The 15,678-nt window shown below is 45.4% G+C and overlaps 2 protein-coding genes across 5 annotated transcripts; one reads left to right on the top strand and one right to left on the bottom strand.

The window, feature by feature from the left end:
- The first annotated feature begins 9,007 nt into the window (after positions 1 to 9,007).
- Positions 9,008 to 12,038, top strand: LOC101753328 (heterogeneous nuclear ribonucleoprotein A3 homolog 1). The gene is made up of 7 exons (XM_004975561.3): positions 9,008 to 9,344; positions 10,095 to 10,175; positions 10,268 to 10,356; positions 10,446 to 10,520; positions 10,925 to 11,046; positions 11,154 to 11,357; positions 11,647 to 12,038. Exons 1-7 carry the CDS (start codon positions 9,219 to 9,221, stop codon positions 11,727 to 11,729), a joined length of 780 nt encoding a protein of 259 aa, XP_004975618.1. The 5' UTR covers positions 9,008 to 9,218; the 3' UTR covers positions 11,730 to 12,038.
- Positions 12,039 to 12,527: 489 nt separating this feature from the next.
- LOC101752919 (trafficking protein particle complex subunit 4) lies at positions 12,528 to 15,204 on the bottom strand. 4 transcript variants are annotated; one of them, XR_001164447.2, is made up of 4 exons: positions 14,975 to 15,204; positions 14,000 to 14,111; positions 13,753 to 13,921; positions 12,528 to 13,141 (listed from the first exon to the last, which is right to left on the bottom strand). XR_001164447.2 is itself a non-coding variant. In XM_004975560.2 (4 exons), the coding sequence occupies exons 2-4, from the start codon at positions 14,063 to 14,065 to the stop codon at positions 12,761 to 12,763; spliced, it is 432 nt and encodes a 143-aa protein (XP_004975617.1). In that variant the 5' UTR covers positions 14,066 to 14,111; positions 14,975 to 15,204; the 3' UTR covers positions 12,528 to 12,760. The 4 variants fall into 4 exon arrangements, 3 of the variants coding, with proteins under 3 accessions (XP_004975617.1, XP_022683717.1, XP_022683718.1); XM_004975560.2 differs by having other exon boundaries at positions 12,528 to 12,957; XM_022827982.1 differs by having other exon boundaries at positions 13,753 to 13,908.
- Positions 15,205 to 15,678: the final 474 nt, after the last annotated feature.

Here is a 15,678-nt window from a genome sequence, read left to right as displayed (position 1 = left end):
TATTTTGAACTTTGGTTTGTTTCCACTCTTTCCTCCTAAATTCTCCTGTTTCAACCTTTGAATTTTTGTTTTGCCCCTATTGAATTCCTAATGCCTTCTTTTTTTAAAAAAAATAAATTGTGGCCTTTAAAAGTTCTAGGGTTGTCACACCCATACCCCTATGCAACAATTTGATCTACGATAACATGATGGATATTTTGTTATGTCATTATGTGAATGAATGATTCAGTTGCACTACTCGCAAAAAAAAATTATTCAGTTGCACTGCCCTATGTTAAATTCCTAGCTCCATCCGTCTTAGAATAGCTGCCAGTGGCGTTCGCGCTGAGTGGGAGAGGATACATGCTTTAGAGTACTTTCAGATTTTAGCATTTAGTTTGATTCTGGACCTAGTTAATGTCACTGCAAACTGTACGTCGTGGAAAAATGCTCAGATTATGTATGAACTCCCAAAACAAATCAGAAAATCAGAGAGAGCATTCAGATAATGCTTGACAACCATATTTGAAACCACTATCCTGGGTTAGTAGCTAAGCGTGCACTCCACACGCGGCTGCCGGTAGACACGACATGTGGTTTTCTTTTGTGATGGGAACGACGTCCAAAACTTTTCGATGTGGTACTAAAAACCAACTCTCTTCTAGGAAGCAGATATGTTTAGTCTGTGAAAGTGTTAATTGGATCTTCTCCGTGTCTCTGTGATTGGGCCAAGGCCGATGTTACACAGCGTGCGACGGGCAAATGCAGCGTTGATTATTTTGCACGAAACGTTTTTGACATGGATCCCATCCTTCCTTTGTGAAATTCCAAAGGAGGCCTAGAGGCCCATATCGTTTCCTACATGACTGAGTACTAGTAGTGTCTAGAAGAAGATGCTCCAAAAAGATTGAAGTCATCCACGAAGGCAGATGATAGTCCAACATTGATGCACACAAAATAGCTAGAAGTGTAGTTTTATATTCTTTAGGAAGGTACGTGTGGTTTTTATCTCTACCCGATGGAGTTTGTAACTCTTATTCTTCAGTTTAATAAAGGGTGAAGTTCCAAAAAAAAGTACTAGAAGTAGTGTTTTTACCCGTGGCTTGACTTTTTTATTTGGAGAGTTTCCGTCTCATGCGAATTGCGAAACAATGATGCCAACTGTTGTAGCTCACACGAAAAGAAATAAAAGATTGTAAGATAAATTTGTTCTTTTAGGTCAGAATTATCCATGAGTGGGTAGGTGGTGGCGTAATGGCCTTGAAGGATAGAACCCTTTCCGTGTGTGTAACCGCTCGATCAGTAGGTAGGTGGTGGCGTAATGGCCTTGAAGAATAGAACCCTTTCACGTCTCATCATCTTAAGGACCCGAACCACACGCCCTGTACTTGTCCGGCACGCTGGAGCGGTTGGACGCATCGATGATGAGCTCGTAGTGCTCCCACGCGCCACCAATACACATAACACATTATATAGCACATCTAAATACGCATAAAAGATTTTTTTCAAAAACGGATGAACGGTACAGCATACAAAACATCTATAGGATTTAGTTTGAACAAAAACTTAAACACGGAAAAGAACAGAAAAACCAATATGCGAATAGTTACGAGTTACAGGTCCATGCATAGGTAATTAGGTATGATAATTTCTCTTTTTTCCCTCGTTATTGAACCTCAAATTTTGCATGGTAATAGATGGTTGCATACTCTATCTATCTATATAATTTTGACAAATTTTGACGCATATTTAAAAGTTCAACTGTGCATATCTAACTTCGGTAAAGACTACATGATCAACCATTCCAGATTAATGAAAACGGGCTGAATAGGTCAAGCAGGTGTCCATTGGGTGGTTTTGCAGCAAAAATTATATGGGGGTAGTTTTAACATTTTTTTCATTATATTAGTTCCATGGGGCAAATCGGTTAAGCAAGTGTTAATTAGTTGGTCTTGCAACAAAAATTGATACGGGGTAGTTATATTAGTTGGACCATTTGTTTGAAGATTATTGCTCACCGTGCCGCGCCCGCAAAAAAATAAAAAAAATTGCCTAGCGCACCTGTCATGCGCCTGGGAAATCAGATACCGGTGGCCTGGAACAAGCAGCTTAACAACAACTTTGATGTTTGGGTCGCTGAGTGTGCATGCTCTGCGTGTGCCTCCATGCGGCACGTCTACCGCGCGCGCACCCGCCCCTTTCAGTGGAGCTGCACCTGAGTGGCTGCACAGTATGGGACTAAAATTTAACCGATCGAGACGAATGCAATGCGAGCTTGGGTGCTCCATCGTCCTACATGGGCCGGAGCGAATGTGCCGCCGCTTTCAAAGAAGCTGCTGCGTTTGATCGCCTTTCCAGGGGCTTGATCATTAAGGTCTGGCTCAGCATCGTATGTATACGGGCCCAGGTTTATCTCGAGCTTCGTCTTTCCAATCCTGAGTTGATGCTTCTCGGAGTCGTGTCATGATATTATATAATTTTGAACTATAGAGCTGAGTTGGATTGTAAAGGAGGTATGAGGGGTCTGATCCATTACCACCTTTAGTCTCGCCCCTTCCAGTTCCATCTATACGTGAAAGCAACCGTTTTCTAGCTAAATTTAAGACCACGCAATTTGTAATATTAGTTTTTTCCATGTGCAAATAAAGAGACTATAAACTATCGTTTAAAAACAAGAGATTATAAACTTTCACTTTTGTAGAGTTCCATCGAGATGAAATTGGGCATACATTATTTCCAAGACTATGAAATGCATTGAAAGTAACCATTAAGGGTTACAAAGTTTAATTTCAACTGACTCCAACCCGTGCATCGCATTAAAGTCTATGGGTTGCCTATAAAAGCATGACATGAAAATTGTGCAGGGTAGCTTTTATTCATCAATGAAAAAAGGTTTAGATGATCTGGATCGAAAACCATCCTTAAAACCTCCCACTAACAATGGTATAATATGAAAACTCTAAAAAAGACGAGACAATCTACTACCCCTTAAAATCCACCACTTACTTCTTTCCTACGTCCACACAAAACAACTACCCCCACTGACATGATATTTTCTCCGTCCACCACATCCAATACACCTAGAAATCTATCTCACTCGAAATGAACTATCGAGATCTCTCCTCACTCAAATCCAAGTGCTGATGTTCTTTGGTTAGTTATCGTGGTGCCCCTCCCCACCCTGACACCCCATCTCCCCTGCAGCCCTGCTCATCCGCGCTCCATCCTGTCATGCGGCAAAAATTGGGGGCCGGGCGCCCGAGCGCCTCCCCTTCCGCGAACCCTCTCTCCTCCTCTCCTATCATCTCTCTTTGCTCTCTCCAGATCTGACAGCCGCGCGAGGTGGGGGTGCGGGCACCGACGACCATGGCCATCGCGGGCTGGTTCGTTGCAGGGCGGGGGTGTCGCGCCGCTGGCACCGCTCGACGCATCTCGGCTGGCGGCGAGTGGAGGCCCCGATGGGCGCAAATCTGGCCGCACGTGGGGGGCTTGACCTGGTGGCGCGGCCCGGTCGACGAGGGGGCTGAAACTGGTAGCGGTCGTTGAAACTCGGTGCGGTGCGGGGCCGGGTGAGGGCGTGGGGTCGAACTCGACTTGGCTGGCACCCATTGTCGACCACGAGGGACGAGCGCAAGACAGGTTTGCGGCGGCTGGATCCGGTGCGGCGCTGATCACCGAAGAGGTGAGGCGTGGGCCACAGGCAGCATGCCCATTGGCAGTCGGCCGCCGAATCTTGCGTGCGAGCGGCTGTAGGCCTGGCCCATGGTTGCGGTGCTCCGTGGCTCAGGGCCCCGCATAGCGTTGGTGCAGTGTACAGCGACGACACCCATCCATGGGGTGTGGCAGCGACGAGCGTGGGTCATGGCGACGCCCATCCAAGTGGGGTGGCACACCGGGGCAGGGGCGTGCGGCGCGGCGATGTTGCGTGGGCTGGTGGTGGTTGATGCAACGCGGGACTGCGGTCTCGAGCTCCGGCGCCTGACACAGCATGGCCTCGACTGCTCGGCAGCAGTCGGTGTGTAACACCAAGTGTGTTTAAGACCTAAGAAGGCCATCATTAGGCCAATGATGAAATTTGGCTTAAAAAGGGGTCAAATGAGTTGAGTGCCAATTTGAGTTAAATTTGAACAAAAATTCTTCAAACTTGGAAAAATTTGACCAAATTTGGAATCAAGAGTTGATGGTGTTTAGAATTCAAAGGAATCAAGTTTGAGATCAAATTCAAGTCATAAGCATCTCAAATGCATAGTCAAAGTTGTTGACTTGAATCAACTATTCAAAATTTGAAAATTCTCCAAGTCTGGAACAGTGGCAAGTAGCCAACTTTGAAATTGATTTATGAAGAATTTTTCATCTAAGATTTGGGATGTTGGACCATAAGTGGACTTGGATGATCAGTAAATCTTTTGGATATGTTTTTGGACAAGGATGAGAGTGTTTTCAAATTTTAATTGGAGTCCAAAGTTTGAAAGTTCACACTGTGTTGGAGCTCTCTGTCGAAACTGAATGGCTAATGCCATTGGACTATGAAGTTAGTGATAAATGACCCACTTTGGATCAAGTTTTTGAAGATTTCTACATGGAGAGGTTGGACAAGATCTTGCAAAATGGAATCTCTAATATGAGGTTAACAAGTTTCAGTAGCTCTTGGATAAAGAAAACTGAGTTTGGATATTTAAATTGGAGCTCAAAGATGGAACAATATGCAGTTTTGAATTCTATCCGACGAACTGAATGGCATGTGCCATTGAGCGCTGACAGACAATGCATTGGATGATTTTTGGGGCTTTGATTCTGGCGTTTGAGTGATCCATTGCTCAAAGTGTAAATCTATTGGATGAAGCCCTATGGATCCTCTACAAGTTGGTTAAAGGAGATTGTAGAGTTTGGATTGAAAGCTGAGTGCAAATTTGGTTTGAAATTCGGGTGGAAATGGAGAGAAGGGGGGAGATGCAAAGCAGCAGCGCTGCCACGCAGCTGCTTGCCGCCGATGGTTGGAGGTGGTTTCGCCCGTGCCACACGTCGACGCTATGAGCGAGTGAAACAGGTGAGCAAGCATGAGGTGGTCGACAAGGAGGCAGTAAAAATTTGTATAAGTACCGCTTCTGCCGACGTGTTTGCAAGAGCTCCGGCCAACTCGGCCGAGCTCTTGGCCAACGGACGGCAACTACACCAACACTAGCACCTAAGCGACACCCCAGGTCCCTAAGACGACTACCACAACCCTGGCAACCTAGGGCTCCACGGCGGCAGCTTACCAAAAATAGAGAAGCAATCGGTGTTGGAGAAGACGGTGGCGGGAGAGTGTTGAGGTGGATGGGCTGGATGGTGACCGGTGGAACGGATCGGGGAAGTCCAGACGAAGGTTTTGGTGGGCTGCGCGTGCATCTCCGCCATGGCTGCCACAGTCGAGCTCCTTGCTCCGGCTACAGGGAGCTCTGGTTTGGGAGAGCGTCGTGCATTTTAGGTCGAGGCGAAGCTTCCAAGCTAGCTTGTGGTCGTCGAGTCGCCGTTGTTGAGTCGCGTGCTGTCGCAAACCCTCGTGCTGCAGCTCCGCCACCGCACGTCATCGTTCATCGCCACCGCTAGCCAAACCACCTCAACAACACCCCTAGTGTGTGCGTGTAGTCGAGGCGAGCCAGGCCGTGTAGTCACTATCGCTGGGGGACTCGCCGGCGGCGAGTTCTCGCGGTTGCCCTCCGGTGTACTTGCTGTTGGGGTGGGTACACTGTGCGCAGGGCCGGGCCTGCGTGTCAGCGAGAAAGGGTAGGGCGGGGGTGAGTAAGAAGAGTGTTTCTAGGGGGTTTCGGGTGAAAGTGGTTTTACAGGTTTTAGAAATTAGATTTAAATTCTGCTTTCATATTTAATTCATTTTAATTTGTAGAAATGTTCAAAATTAGTGAAACCAATTTTATTAGGTGTGTTTTATTTTCCCTTATGCATTAAAAATTCTTAAACCCTAGGAAAAGATAATAAAAATGTGGTATTTATTTAATGCCTTTGTTTAAGGTACTTAAATAAATACTTAACCTTTATAAAATGTATAAAATTTTGAATAATATTTTATTATTCACAAATGCTTATTAATGCATAGGGATTAGGTTTTAAGATTATGAATTATTTATAATACTTTTCTAAATAAAAGAAAAGGCTTAAGTTAGGTTAGTTAAGAAAATAATTTGGGGGTTAATCTTTTATGGGTAGATTAGTGTTGGCTTGCAACTTTATCATGAAGATAAGTTGTATAGTCCCTATTTATAAAAAAATTTGCATTACTAATTATGACTTGCATCATACTGTAGAATCTGAAGCACCTTAGGTGGAATTTGTGGAGTTGTTTGAAGAACCTTAGGATTTCGAGGAGATTATTGAGCTTGCTCCAGTTATTGAAGGGTCTTTTGAAGAAACTAACCTTTTTGGGACCCAAGGCAAGCCCCGGAGTATCTGTACCTATTATTTTCAGAAATTTATATTCACATGTCCAAATTATTGGTTATTTCTCTATTTATGCATTAAGTCTAGGAGTTGATTGAAAATCTTACTTTTATGCATAATCCAACTTGTTTGTTAGGACATCTTTGCCACCTGTTCAAAATAATTAGTAATTATCCTATGCTTAGCAATGCTTAGATTCACCTTTGAGTAATTTTGTTGCGCAACAACTTAAGGATAATATTATCATACACTTAACTCAAGGAAATGGCTTGGTTTTTGAAAGATGTGGACAAAAGCTAGAGATGGTAGTTCTATCCCTGAGATTAAATTATTTAAGGCCCGTTCGTTATTTTAACCTCTGATCAAGTGATATTACCTGGTTGCTTACTACCTTTGGGAACTAGCAAGCCTGGTAGGTTAGTTGGCTCTCTGATTGGAAATATTCTTACTCGTGCTTGGCGTGCGAGAAAAAGGCAGGGACGTAGCCTGAAACTCATATGGAGATCAGGCTAGACGTGGGGTCCCATGTGGGGGTGCGTCCCTAGGTTCGGGTAATTATATTTCCGATCTTTAGGTACGGCTAATTGAAATGTCGTTATGTGCAACCCGATCAGTTGTGCATAGCTGGTGATTAGGTATCTCCTGCAGGATGTAAATCGGTTTGGATCGCCGCAATTCTCGGTTATGAATGCACTTGATCATTGCTTAAGCATCGTAGAGTAAACAAGTTCAATATGATGTTTTTCTTGAATTAATATTGTTGTATAATGTTTAGTTCCACTTGTTTGAGCAAATGTTTTATTCACCTAGACTGGTTAGGTAAGAACTAATTGTGGTTAAAATAATAAAACTAAGGCTCTACAAGTAGTAAGCTTTTCGCAAAAGTTGAGTCAGCTAGTACACTAAAAAGTTATCATACTTCTTGACATTCTTATTTCAATCTATATATACTGGTTAGACGGGTCAGTCTTGCTGAGTACCTTCGTACCCAGGGAATCCTCTTTTGTTGTTTTCAGACGTGTAGCAGTCTGCCGAAAAGGAAGGCTCGAAGAACTAGGGTATTTTACGAGTCTCCTAATGTCCAAAGAACTTCAGCTTCTGATGCTTTTCATGATGCCTATTAAGAATGTCTGCTACTTTGATCACTGGTTAACATTAACTAAATATGTAGGGGAGTGTGAATATCGTCAGAACCTGGTTTCTTGATTTTCTTCTTTTTATCTTTGATTATTGGTATTATGCACATATGTTGCCTTTTTCGTAATTGTGCCGGGCTGGTTGGGCCCCGTATGCTAACTATAGCTAGCTCGCTCTCGTCGTTATCGTGTCGATAGAGAACAAAGTGTGTGATGACGCGTCGGCAGCCTCGGCACTCGTCGTCAGAACATGCACGCGCGAGTATCGACGTGCTATATAAAACTCCAAAGTGCCAGAAGCCATCGACCACACACACAGGGCTCAACGTACTAGCTCACTCACCTTCACCTAGTCACCTTCTTTTTTTTGAAAAGGTCACCTAGTCACCCTCGCTCGCGAACGTACAGAGCGAGAAGACGACGATGACGAGCGGCTTCGTGTTCGCGTACCGGCGGACGTGGTGCTCATGGCCCTGGGCACGCTCGGGGCCGTCGCGGACGGGTGCTCCTGCCCCTGCTCACACGCCTGTTTTTGGTGATTCAATGGATGCTGAAGGGTACTGGCGTACTGCTGGAGCCGGACGAGCGAGCGGCAGGGTGCGGCGGATCAGGCGCCTGTACCTGCAGGCCATGCTGAGGCAGGAGCCCGGCTTCTCCGACTCCGGCGACGGTGCCGCCTCTGAGGTCATCAGCGGCATCTCCAAGGACGCGTCAGTCATACAGGAGGTCCTCGCCGTGAAGGTGCACCGACCGACCACCCCCTCCACTCCAGCCTCCATGATCGACCTTTGTTTTGTTCAACACGACAACCTTAGACTTGGTCACCCGTCACATCGAATGTTTAGATATTAATTAGAAGTATTAACATATACTATTTACAAACCCATTACATAAGTGGAGGCTAAACGGCGAGACGAATCTATTAAGCCAACCATGATTTGACAATATGTTGCTACAGTAAATATTTGCTAATGATGGATTAATTAGGCTTAATAGATTCGTCTCGCCGTTTAGTCTCCACTTATGTAATGGATTTTGTAAATAATCTACGTTTAATACTCCTAATTAGTATCTAAATATTAGATGTGATACGTGGTAAAAATAAGCAAAGTGAACAACAATCTCCGTCCACCGGGTTCCAGATCCGCCCTACCCTCCGCCTCGGACCCCCACCCCACCAGGAGTCTCGGTCCAAGCCTCCAAGGACGCTGGGCGCCAGGCTTGCCGCAGAGTCCCCCACCCAACGGATCCGACCGGACCAGACCAAGGCGCCCAACCAAATCCGGCCGGCCACCCCCACCACACACCCAACGCCAACGGCGCGCGCAGGCGCAGCGCACGCGGTCCGAGCGTGCCGGGCCCGGACTCCCAGCCGGTGTCCCTGTCGGACCCGCTCGGACCGAGCCGGCCGACCCAGCAAGCAAACCCTATCCACCTCGGCGTCGGCCTCCTCCCCTCTTCCCTTCTCTTCTCCCCTGACCTCCCCCTCTTATAATCGCCACCTCCGCGGCACCACCCCCTCCAACCCAAACCACTACGAGTTCAACGCACCCCGCGCCCCCGGCAACCGCAGCACCCAACGCCGCCTTCGACTTCGCGTCTTCGCGAGGGCGGTTTCCGCGTCCGCGCTTGCTCGGGGACTAGCCGAGTCGTCGTCGTCGGGAGGCGATGGATCGGTACCAGAGGGTGGAGAAGCCGCGGGAGGAGTCCTCGGCCATCGGCGCCAACGAGATCCGCATCACGGCGCAGGGCCGGCCCCGCAACTACATCACCTACGCGCTCGCGCTGCTCCAGGTTCGCCCCGGCTGCCCCTCTCAGCTTGCTCGCTTGCTTCCCCGTTAGGCAGAGGGGAAGGAAAAAAAATTGCGGTTTTGCGCCCCCTCTCCCAAGGGTTTTTGGCTAGGGCTTGGTGTGGGTTCGGTAAGCCTTTTGTGGTGACGCGAATTTGGAGGTTCTCGATGGCCTTCCTGCGGTTAGGCCTTCGAATTTGAATTTTTTTTCACTGTTCTAGGGCTAGATTGCGGTTACGCTTATCCCCCCCAATAGAGAGGCCAGGGTCGTAGGCAAGTACGAGTAGTACTAGCAACCGGCGTTGGTTGTGGGGTGCTCTAAATTTGTTATTTTATTAGATAGATTGTGTTAGGCAGGAGTGGGTTACTGGTTTGCCCGCATATGGTCCATGTGAGGGGTCTCTGTACCCAGATACATCTTTTAGGTACCCACTGCTAATTAAGAATTTAAGATACTAAATTGGGGTTTAGTGGAGTAATGTGTGATGGGATTTTCACATGCATCGATTGCTATGGGTGCGGAGATTGGTACTGTTCATTAATGAATCTTTATTGTAGGTTTCTTATTTTAGTTCGGTTCCTTGTAGTTGTGGTGAGGTTTGTGAAACATCTTGCCCTGTGACTCATGCTAGTAGCTTGATTTAAAATTTACGATGGCAGTTGGGGAATATCCTTGTACCTTGAATCACCTACTGCTGTTTGCCCAGAATCAAATGTTCACTGTTTTGGTGTTTCTTGTTCTCATCCAATGCAGGACAACGCAACAGATGAAATTGTCATCAAGGCTATGGGAAGGGCGATCAACAAGACAGTCGTCATTGTGGAGCTTCTAAAGGTGGAGTTACTACTTAATAAGACCACTTTTTAATGTATGATACCCTTTGTAGTTATGTGAACTGTTGACTGATATGTGCTATCCCTGAACAGAGGAGGGTTGCTGGTCTCCATCAGAATACCTCTATTGAGTCCATTGACATAACTGACACTTGGGAGCCATTGGAAGAAGGCCTTGTCACGTAAGGAGCACAGAATGCTTTCATATATTACGTTTTTGGAAGAGATAGACTTTTTTTTTTTACCTGACCCCTTCATGTTTCCATTACAGTCTTGAGACCACTCGCCATGTGTCCTTGATTACCATTAAATTGTCAAAGAAGGAGCTGGATACATCATCTCCTGGGTATGTACAACCACAACCTTTTCTTTTCTGTGTATGCTCAAAATTTGAGGGTTGTATTTCACATGATGTTTTGACCATGGTCCAATTTATCTTCCAGTAAAGGCTATACAGAACTATTACAATGAATGCTGTTCAGTTTTCTGTGTTTATTTTTTCTGTCTATAAGCATAGAAGATAGTGCATGCAGTTTTTGCAGTATATGATAGTTATAGAGATAGATATTTCTCATCAAACATAATACCAGCCTTCTTCCTACTTCAGAGAAACTCATGGCATTGCTTTGCTTTGTAATGTGTTGTCTACTTCAGAGAAACTTAGCAGTTAGGATATTTCTCATTATATGGAGTGCTTCATTCCTCTCTTTGTGAAACTCAAGACACAAACATTCCTTTGTATTCTTGCAGTTACCAGCCACCGATACCAGCTGATCAGGTCAGGTCAGCCGCTGAGTTCGATCAGGATGCAGAGGCCATTCCAAGTGGTCGTGGAAGGGGACGTGGTCGTCGGGGAAGGGGCAGAGGAAGAGGTATATATATGGTGGTTATTGTCATTTCAGTATGTTTCTGCAAGTTATGCTTGATCTTGCTTTTAATTTCTGATTTCTGACTTTGCAATTGGATCATTGTGGTGTAGGGTTCAGCAATGGAGGAGTAGACTATGATGATGAATTTGGTGAACCAGAGGAGGCTCCACGTGGATATCGTGGCAGAGGAGGGAGGGGTCGGGGAAGGCGTGGATCTTTTGGGCCAGGAAGGGGTTATGGTGGTGATGGTTATCCCATGGAAGAAGCTGGTGGATATGATGATGGATATAATGCACCACCTATGCAAGGATATGGTTAGTTCTATTTAAATTTGACTTTGGTGTTCTGTTACTATTTATGTTTGACTCTACTTCCTCTTCCTGTAGTATCCTAGAAAGTAAGTGCAGCTGCTTTGACTAAATTTAGAAAGTATTGATCTTATAACATGATTCCAGGAAACCTTTTCCATTATCCATATCTCAAGATAGCTTAGCAACTATGGGATTAATCTTTGAGTTGTTGAATTAGGACCCTCATTTATTCACTCTTCAGGTTATCTGCAAAATTTCCATGTAACCAGTACTGAATCATTGTTAACTGCAGAAGGTGGCAGAGGCAGGGGTCGTGGACGTGGTCGTGGGCGTGGAGGCCGAGGCCGAGGTCGGGGACCTCCTCCACAAGAGTAGATTGGCTGGCACATCTACTCTGGAAGTCTGGATGCCATAACCTCCATCTGTCAAAGATTCTATCATCCATTGTAACTTTTATCTGGTTAGGTTTGTGTTTAAAGTTGACATAGTGACTCCAGCGTGGGGATGAGGCTAGTTATGATTTTGTAGCTAGGTTATTCGTCCATTTGCTTTTTTATCTCAGACAAGTGCCGTTCCAATTGTCCATTGTAGCCTCCTTAAATGTGTTATCATGAAAGCTAGCTCAGAAGATTCTTTTACGTGGTTGCAAATCACAAATTGAAAACGTCATTGTTGAAACCTTTCGACTTGGATGCCATCGTGCTGTGAAACGGTGACTGTGACATGAACTTGTCGTTCAGCGTCTGGCAAAAATGTCATTTACGCATTCTTAGATTTGCTCTGAAGCGAGCAGGTGTTGTTCCTCTATTTTATTTGGTTATTTGGTTTCTCAATGCTGTGAAAATAATAATATTTAGCTTCACCTCTTGGAGCCCGTGATTTTTGGAAATCAATGGAAAGAGAATACAATCACGCCAAATGCATTTCAAAACATTTCAAACTTGTATGTCGCTGAAAGTTGATGGTGGCTTCAGAATTTCAGTTGCATCATCATCACAAGCAGAAGCGTAATATTGCCAGTCAGAAAGCACCAATAGATGGGACGTCACCGTTCTTTTCCTACAGAAGATACGCAGATGCAATGACAGATGAACCGCAAGATCGCTACAGATAGCTCCTTAGCTGCTCATGCGAGCATGCTCAAGCAGCCAAGCCTTTCATCACAGCTAAACATGTAGGAGCAAAAATTGATATGGAGGAACTATTTGCAGCTACATTTTCTGTATGCTAATCCCTAAATTCTGGTACATCAAAAAGATTACAGGTGAGCAACACACTATTGAAGCTATAAATTACACCAGTAGAAAGTATAGTTTAATTCCAGCTGAGCAAATATGAGAATGTCTCATAGAAAGGAAAAGAAATTACAATATATAGGATGGGACTAGGACTGCAGCGTTCATGTTTTACCGACCCAAAAGAGCAACCCGGTCTTTCTGGATCACCTGAGCCAGGTTGAGATCAAACAGCTCACACCGAATCGGCATCTCCATCTCGTAGAACGGGTTCTTCAGAACAAAGTCCGTGTAAAGCTCGTATATCACCTTCAGCAGAGTCTCCATATTTTGTGCGCCAGTTTCACATACAACGAAAATTTTTGTCCCTGAAGCAATCAGAGCAGATCGGTAACAGCACAGGTGCATGTGACAGTAACTAGCTGAATAATCAATAACATATGAGCGCAGCTGGGCCTGATAACAGCAAGTGGTGTATCCATGCTTCCCAGTTCCCAGTGATTGAAGACACACCACCATAGCCCATATGGGGAAGGCAGGGATCATGATAATCTGGGTGTTGGGCCAAAATTTGAGCAACTTAATATTGAAATCATTATATAGATAAATCTCAAACAAATAAAAATTTAACAGCCTAAGTTTGATCCAGAGATAAATCACCCTAAACCAAAGGTGTGTTTTAGCTGCACGGCAATCCAAATGATTATCCACGGTTCCAACAACATTAATTTTGCAAATGAACAGATAAGAGGCTTCAAAATCTTCATTTTCTACTATAAGCATTCACATACTAAAGACTGCCTAAAAAATACCTCATATGCTACAAAACATTGCCACTATGGAGTTTAGCGAACTTTGCTACCTAGTAACCTAGCGCTATAATTCTACAATCTAACCTAGCACTATAATGGAGGTATCCCCGCACACGTAAAGGCTACAGGGCAGATGGTGTGCACACAATCATATGCTTTTGGGCTATATGCAATATAATGGGATCCTCTTGACATGCAGAATAAGAATGGGTATTTTTTTAGAAGTTCAGAGACCAAGTATAGTTAAGCCAGACCTGTAAAACTGAATTGGTCCAATAAGTGTAATCCACACTGAAGTTCAGAACTATAAGATGAAGAACAGATTTATCATTTATCAAGAAGTTTACATACCTGTGAGAGATTGGAAGCAGTGGAGATTGAAGTTGTGGGCTTGTAGGAGGTCAATGCCTGTACAGCCAGGGATAGGGGAGAGCTGCTGGGAGATAGCGTGCATTGAATGCCAAAGACTTGCCAATCTAAGACTGTCATTGGTGTCCATCCTCCCTGCTGAACAATAGTCCTGGAGAGACGTGCAGGTTCTTCATATTACAGGTATAGCTTAAAGAGGAAAGAAGAGACCGGGAACCCAGGAATATACCTTGTAGTATATAAGGCCACCAGACTTATTAATGATGAAAAGGCTGTAGATAGCTGCTAGTGCCATAATCACAAAGGGTGGGGTAGAGATAAAGGTAAATTTCCTGTATCAGCTGCAGAGAAAAATCCAGAGCCTGTAAATGGATTGATAGGAGAAACAGTAACATGCAACTTGTAAGGAACTCATACTCCTGAGTGGAAACAAATTCCAATTCAGATCCCCTTTGTGACTTGGACTTCAAGATTGATACAAACTAGTAAGGAACTCATTCTTAAAAAGTTATTTCAGTGTTGCTGCCTTTTTCTTTCAAAGGACAATTCCTTTTGCTAATATGCAGCCAAATGCATAATTGATCCTCAAAGTTCAGGTCCAATGATTCAATATGGACAAGAACCTGAAAATAATTGTTCTCCCAAGCTTTGTTTCATTTTTTTTTAAAAATGTCTATATCTCTGAGCAGCTTCTCATTGAATACATTTTATGATGCCGGAAAGATAAAAGTTAAAATCCATTATATCATCTCCAGCAAAACTTAATTCAGTGAGACATTGGTTAGACGGGCAGCGGTTTTTATTAAGAAAACCTCTTAGTTTGTAAGCACAATGCAGCATCACACGGCATATACATACACACATCCAAGGTAACAAATGCAATTTCTAGCAAGAGCATTAGAGCAACATTTGCGAACATTGGTTGGGTAGCACACCACAGACTTCACATTTCCGAGATAATATATTGCTACAGGAAAGATTGCCATAGCGAAGAACAATGTCGAGGGTAGCAAATACAGATTTCCTAGAAATGCAACAAGGTTCATCTGATGTGATGGCACAAGAACCAGATCTGGAGGCATAAACAATATGCAATCATGAAGCGCGTCACACCACACGGCAAATATACCGGTCCAATTCCCACCTTATTCCATATAGCATCACGGCGCATACAGCCATATAGGAGGCCTGCAGGCAGGCTTACCTTGCAACCGGCTCCCCGCAGGGTGAAGGCGGTGATTTCTCTGGAGGGCGGCTCCCAGTCACCTCAGTCCGTTACGCGGCCTTGGGATGCCGCGGGCAGCCGGGGGCGACAGCGGCCGGCGGGCGACGGGCGTTGGGATCCCGCACCCGCAGGCGCCAAGCAGGACCGCAGGACGACGACGGGTCCGGAGTGGCGTTGGAGTGCGAGGTCGGACCGTCGGAGGTCGGAGCAGACCGGGCTCGGAGAAGTGCCGAACTTTTTTTTTCAGGCCGAACTAAAATTATTAGATTCCAGGCCCGCCAATAGCCCCATCGGGCCAGTAAATGAAGCCCAAGTCGGCCTGGGCTCGTGTTGGGCCGTAGGATCAGTTAATGTTTGAAAATAATTCTTTTCATTATTTTTTCACTGCTGCTCAATTCCTCGTGAAGTGGGACTTCAGGGGTGTGTTTGGATACTGGGTTGGACTGGGTCGGAACGGGTTCGACCCCCTTCATCCCACGTTTGGTTGAAAAACGATGTGGAACGGGAATATTCCCACTTGATCCGGGTCGAGCGGATTCCTCCAAAATGGACGGACCGCGCGGACCCAAATGGATGCCGTGCGGCTTCGTCTCGCGCTCGCCCACGCGCCTCCCTCGGTCGCCGCCGGTGCGCGGGGAGGAGCCGGCACCGCCGGGCGGGGAAGAAGCGGTGGTGGCGGGGAG

This window comes from Setaria italica, chromosome VII (assembly GCF_000263155.2).
Source record: "Setaria italica strain Yugu1 chromosome VII, Setaria_italica_v2.0, whole genome shotgun sequence".
Classification (NCBI taxonomy): domain Eukaryota; kingdom Viridiplantae; phylum Streptophyta; class Magnoliopsida; order Poales; family Poaceae; genus Setaria; species Setaria italica.
The sequence above is the reverse complement of the archived record's forward strand: the minus strand, read 5'-3'. Positions and strand labels throughout refer to the sequence as shown.

Coding starts and splice junctions, on each gene's coding strand:
- LOC101753328 (XM_004975561.3), top strand. CDS start 9,219: ATGGATCGGTACCAGAGGGTGGAGAAGCCGCGGGAGGAGTCCTCGGCC. Junction 10,357..10,445: donor TTGGAAGAAGGCCTTGTCAC/GTAAGGAGCACA, acceptor TTTCCATTACAG/TCTTGAGACCACTCGCCATG. Junction 10,521..10,924: donor CTGGATACATCATCTCCTGG/GTATGTACAACC, acceptor GTATTCTTGCAG/TTACCAGCCACCGATACCAG.
- LOC101752919 (XM_022827982.1), bottom strand. CDS start 14,065: ATGGCACTAGCAGCTATCTACAGCCTTTTCATCATTAATAAGTCTGGT. Junction 13,909..13,999: donor GTGGCCTTATATACTACAAG/GTATATTCCTGG, acceptor ACTATTGTTCAG/CAGGGAGGATGGACACCAAT. Junction 13,142..13,752: donor CTGCTTCCAATCTCTCACAG/GTATGTAAACTT, acceptor CCCAACACCCAG/ATTATCATGATCCCTGCCTT.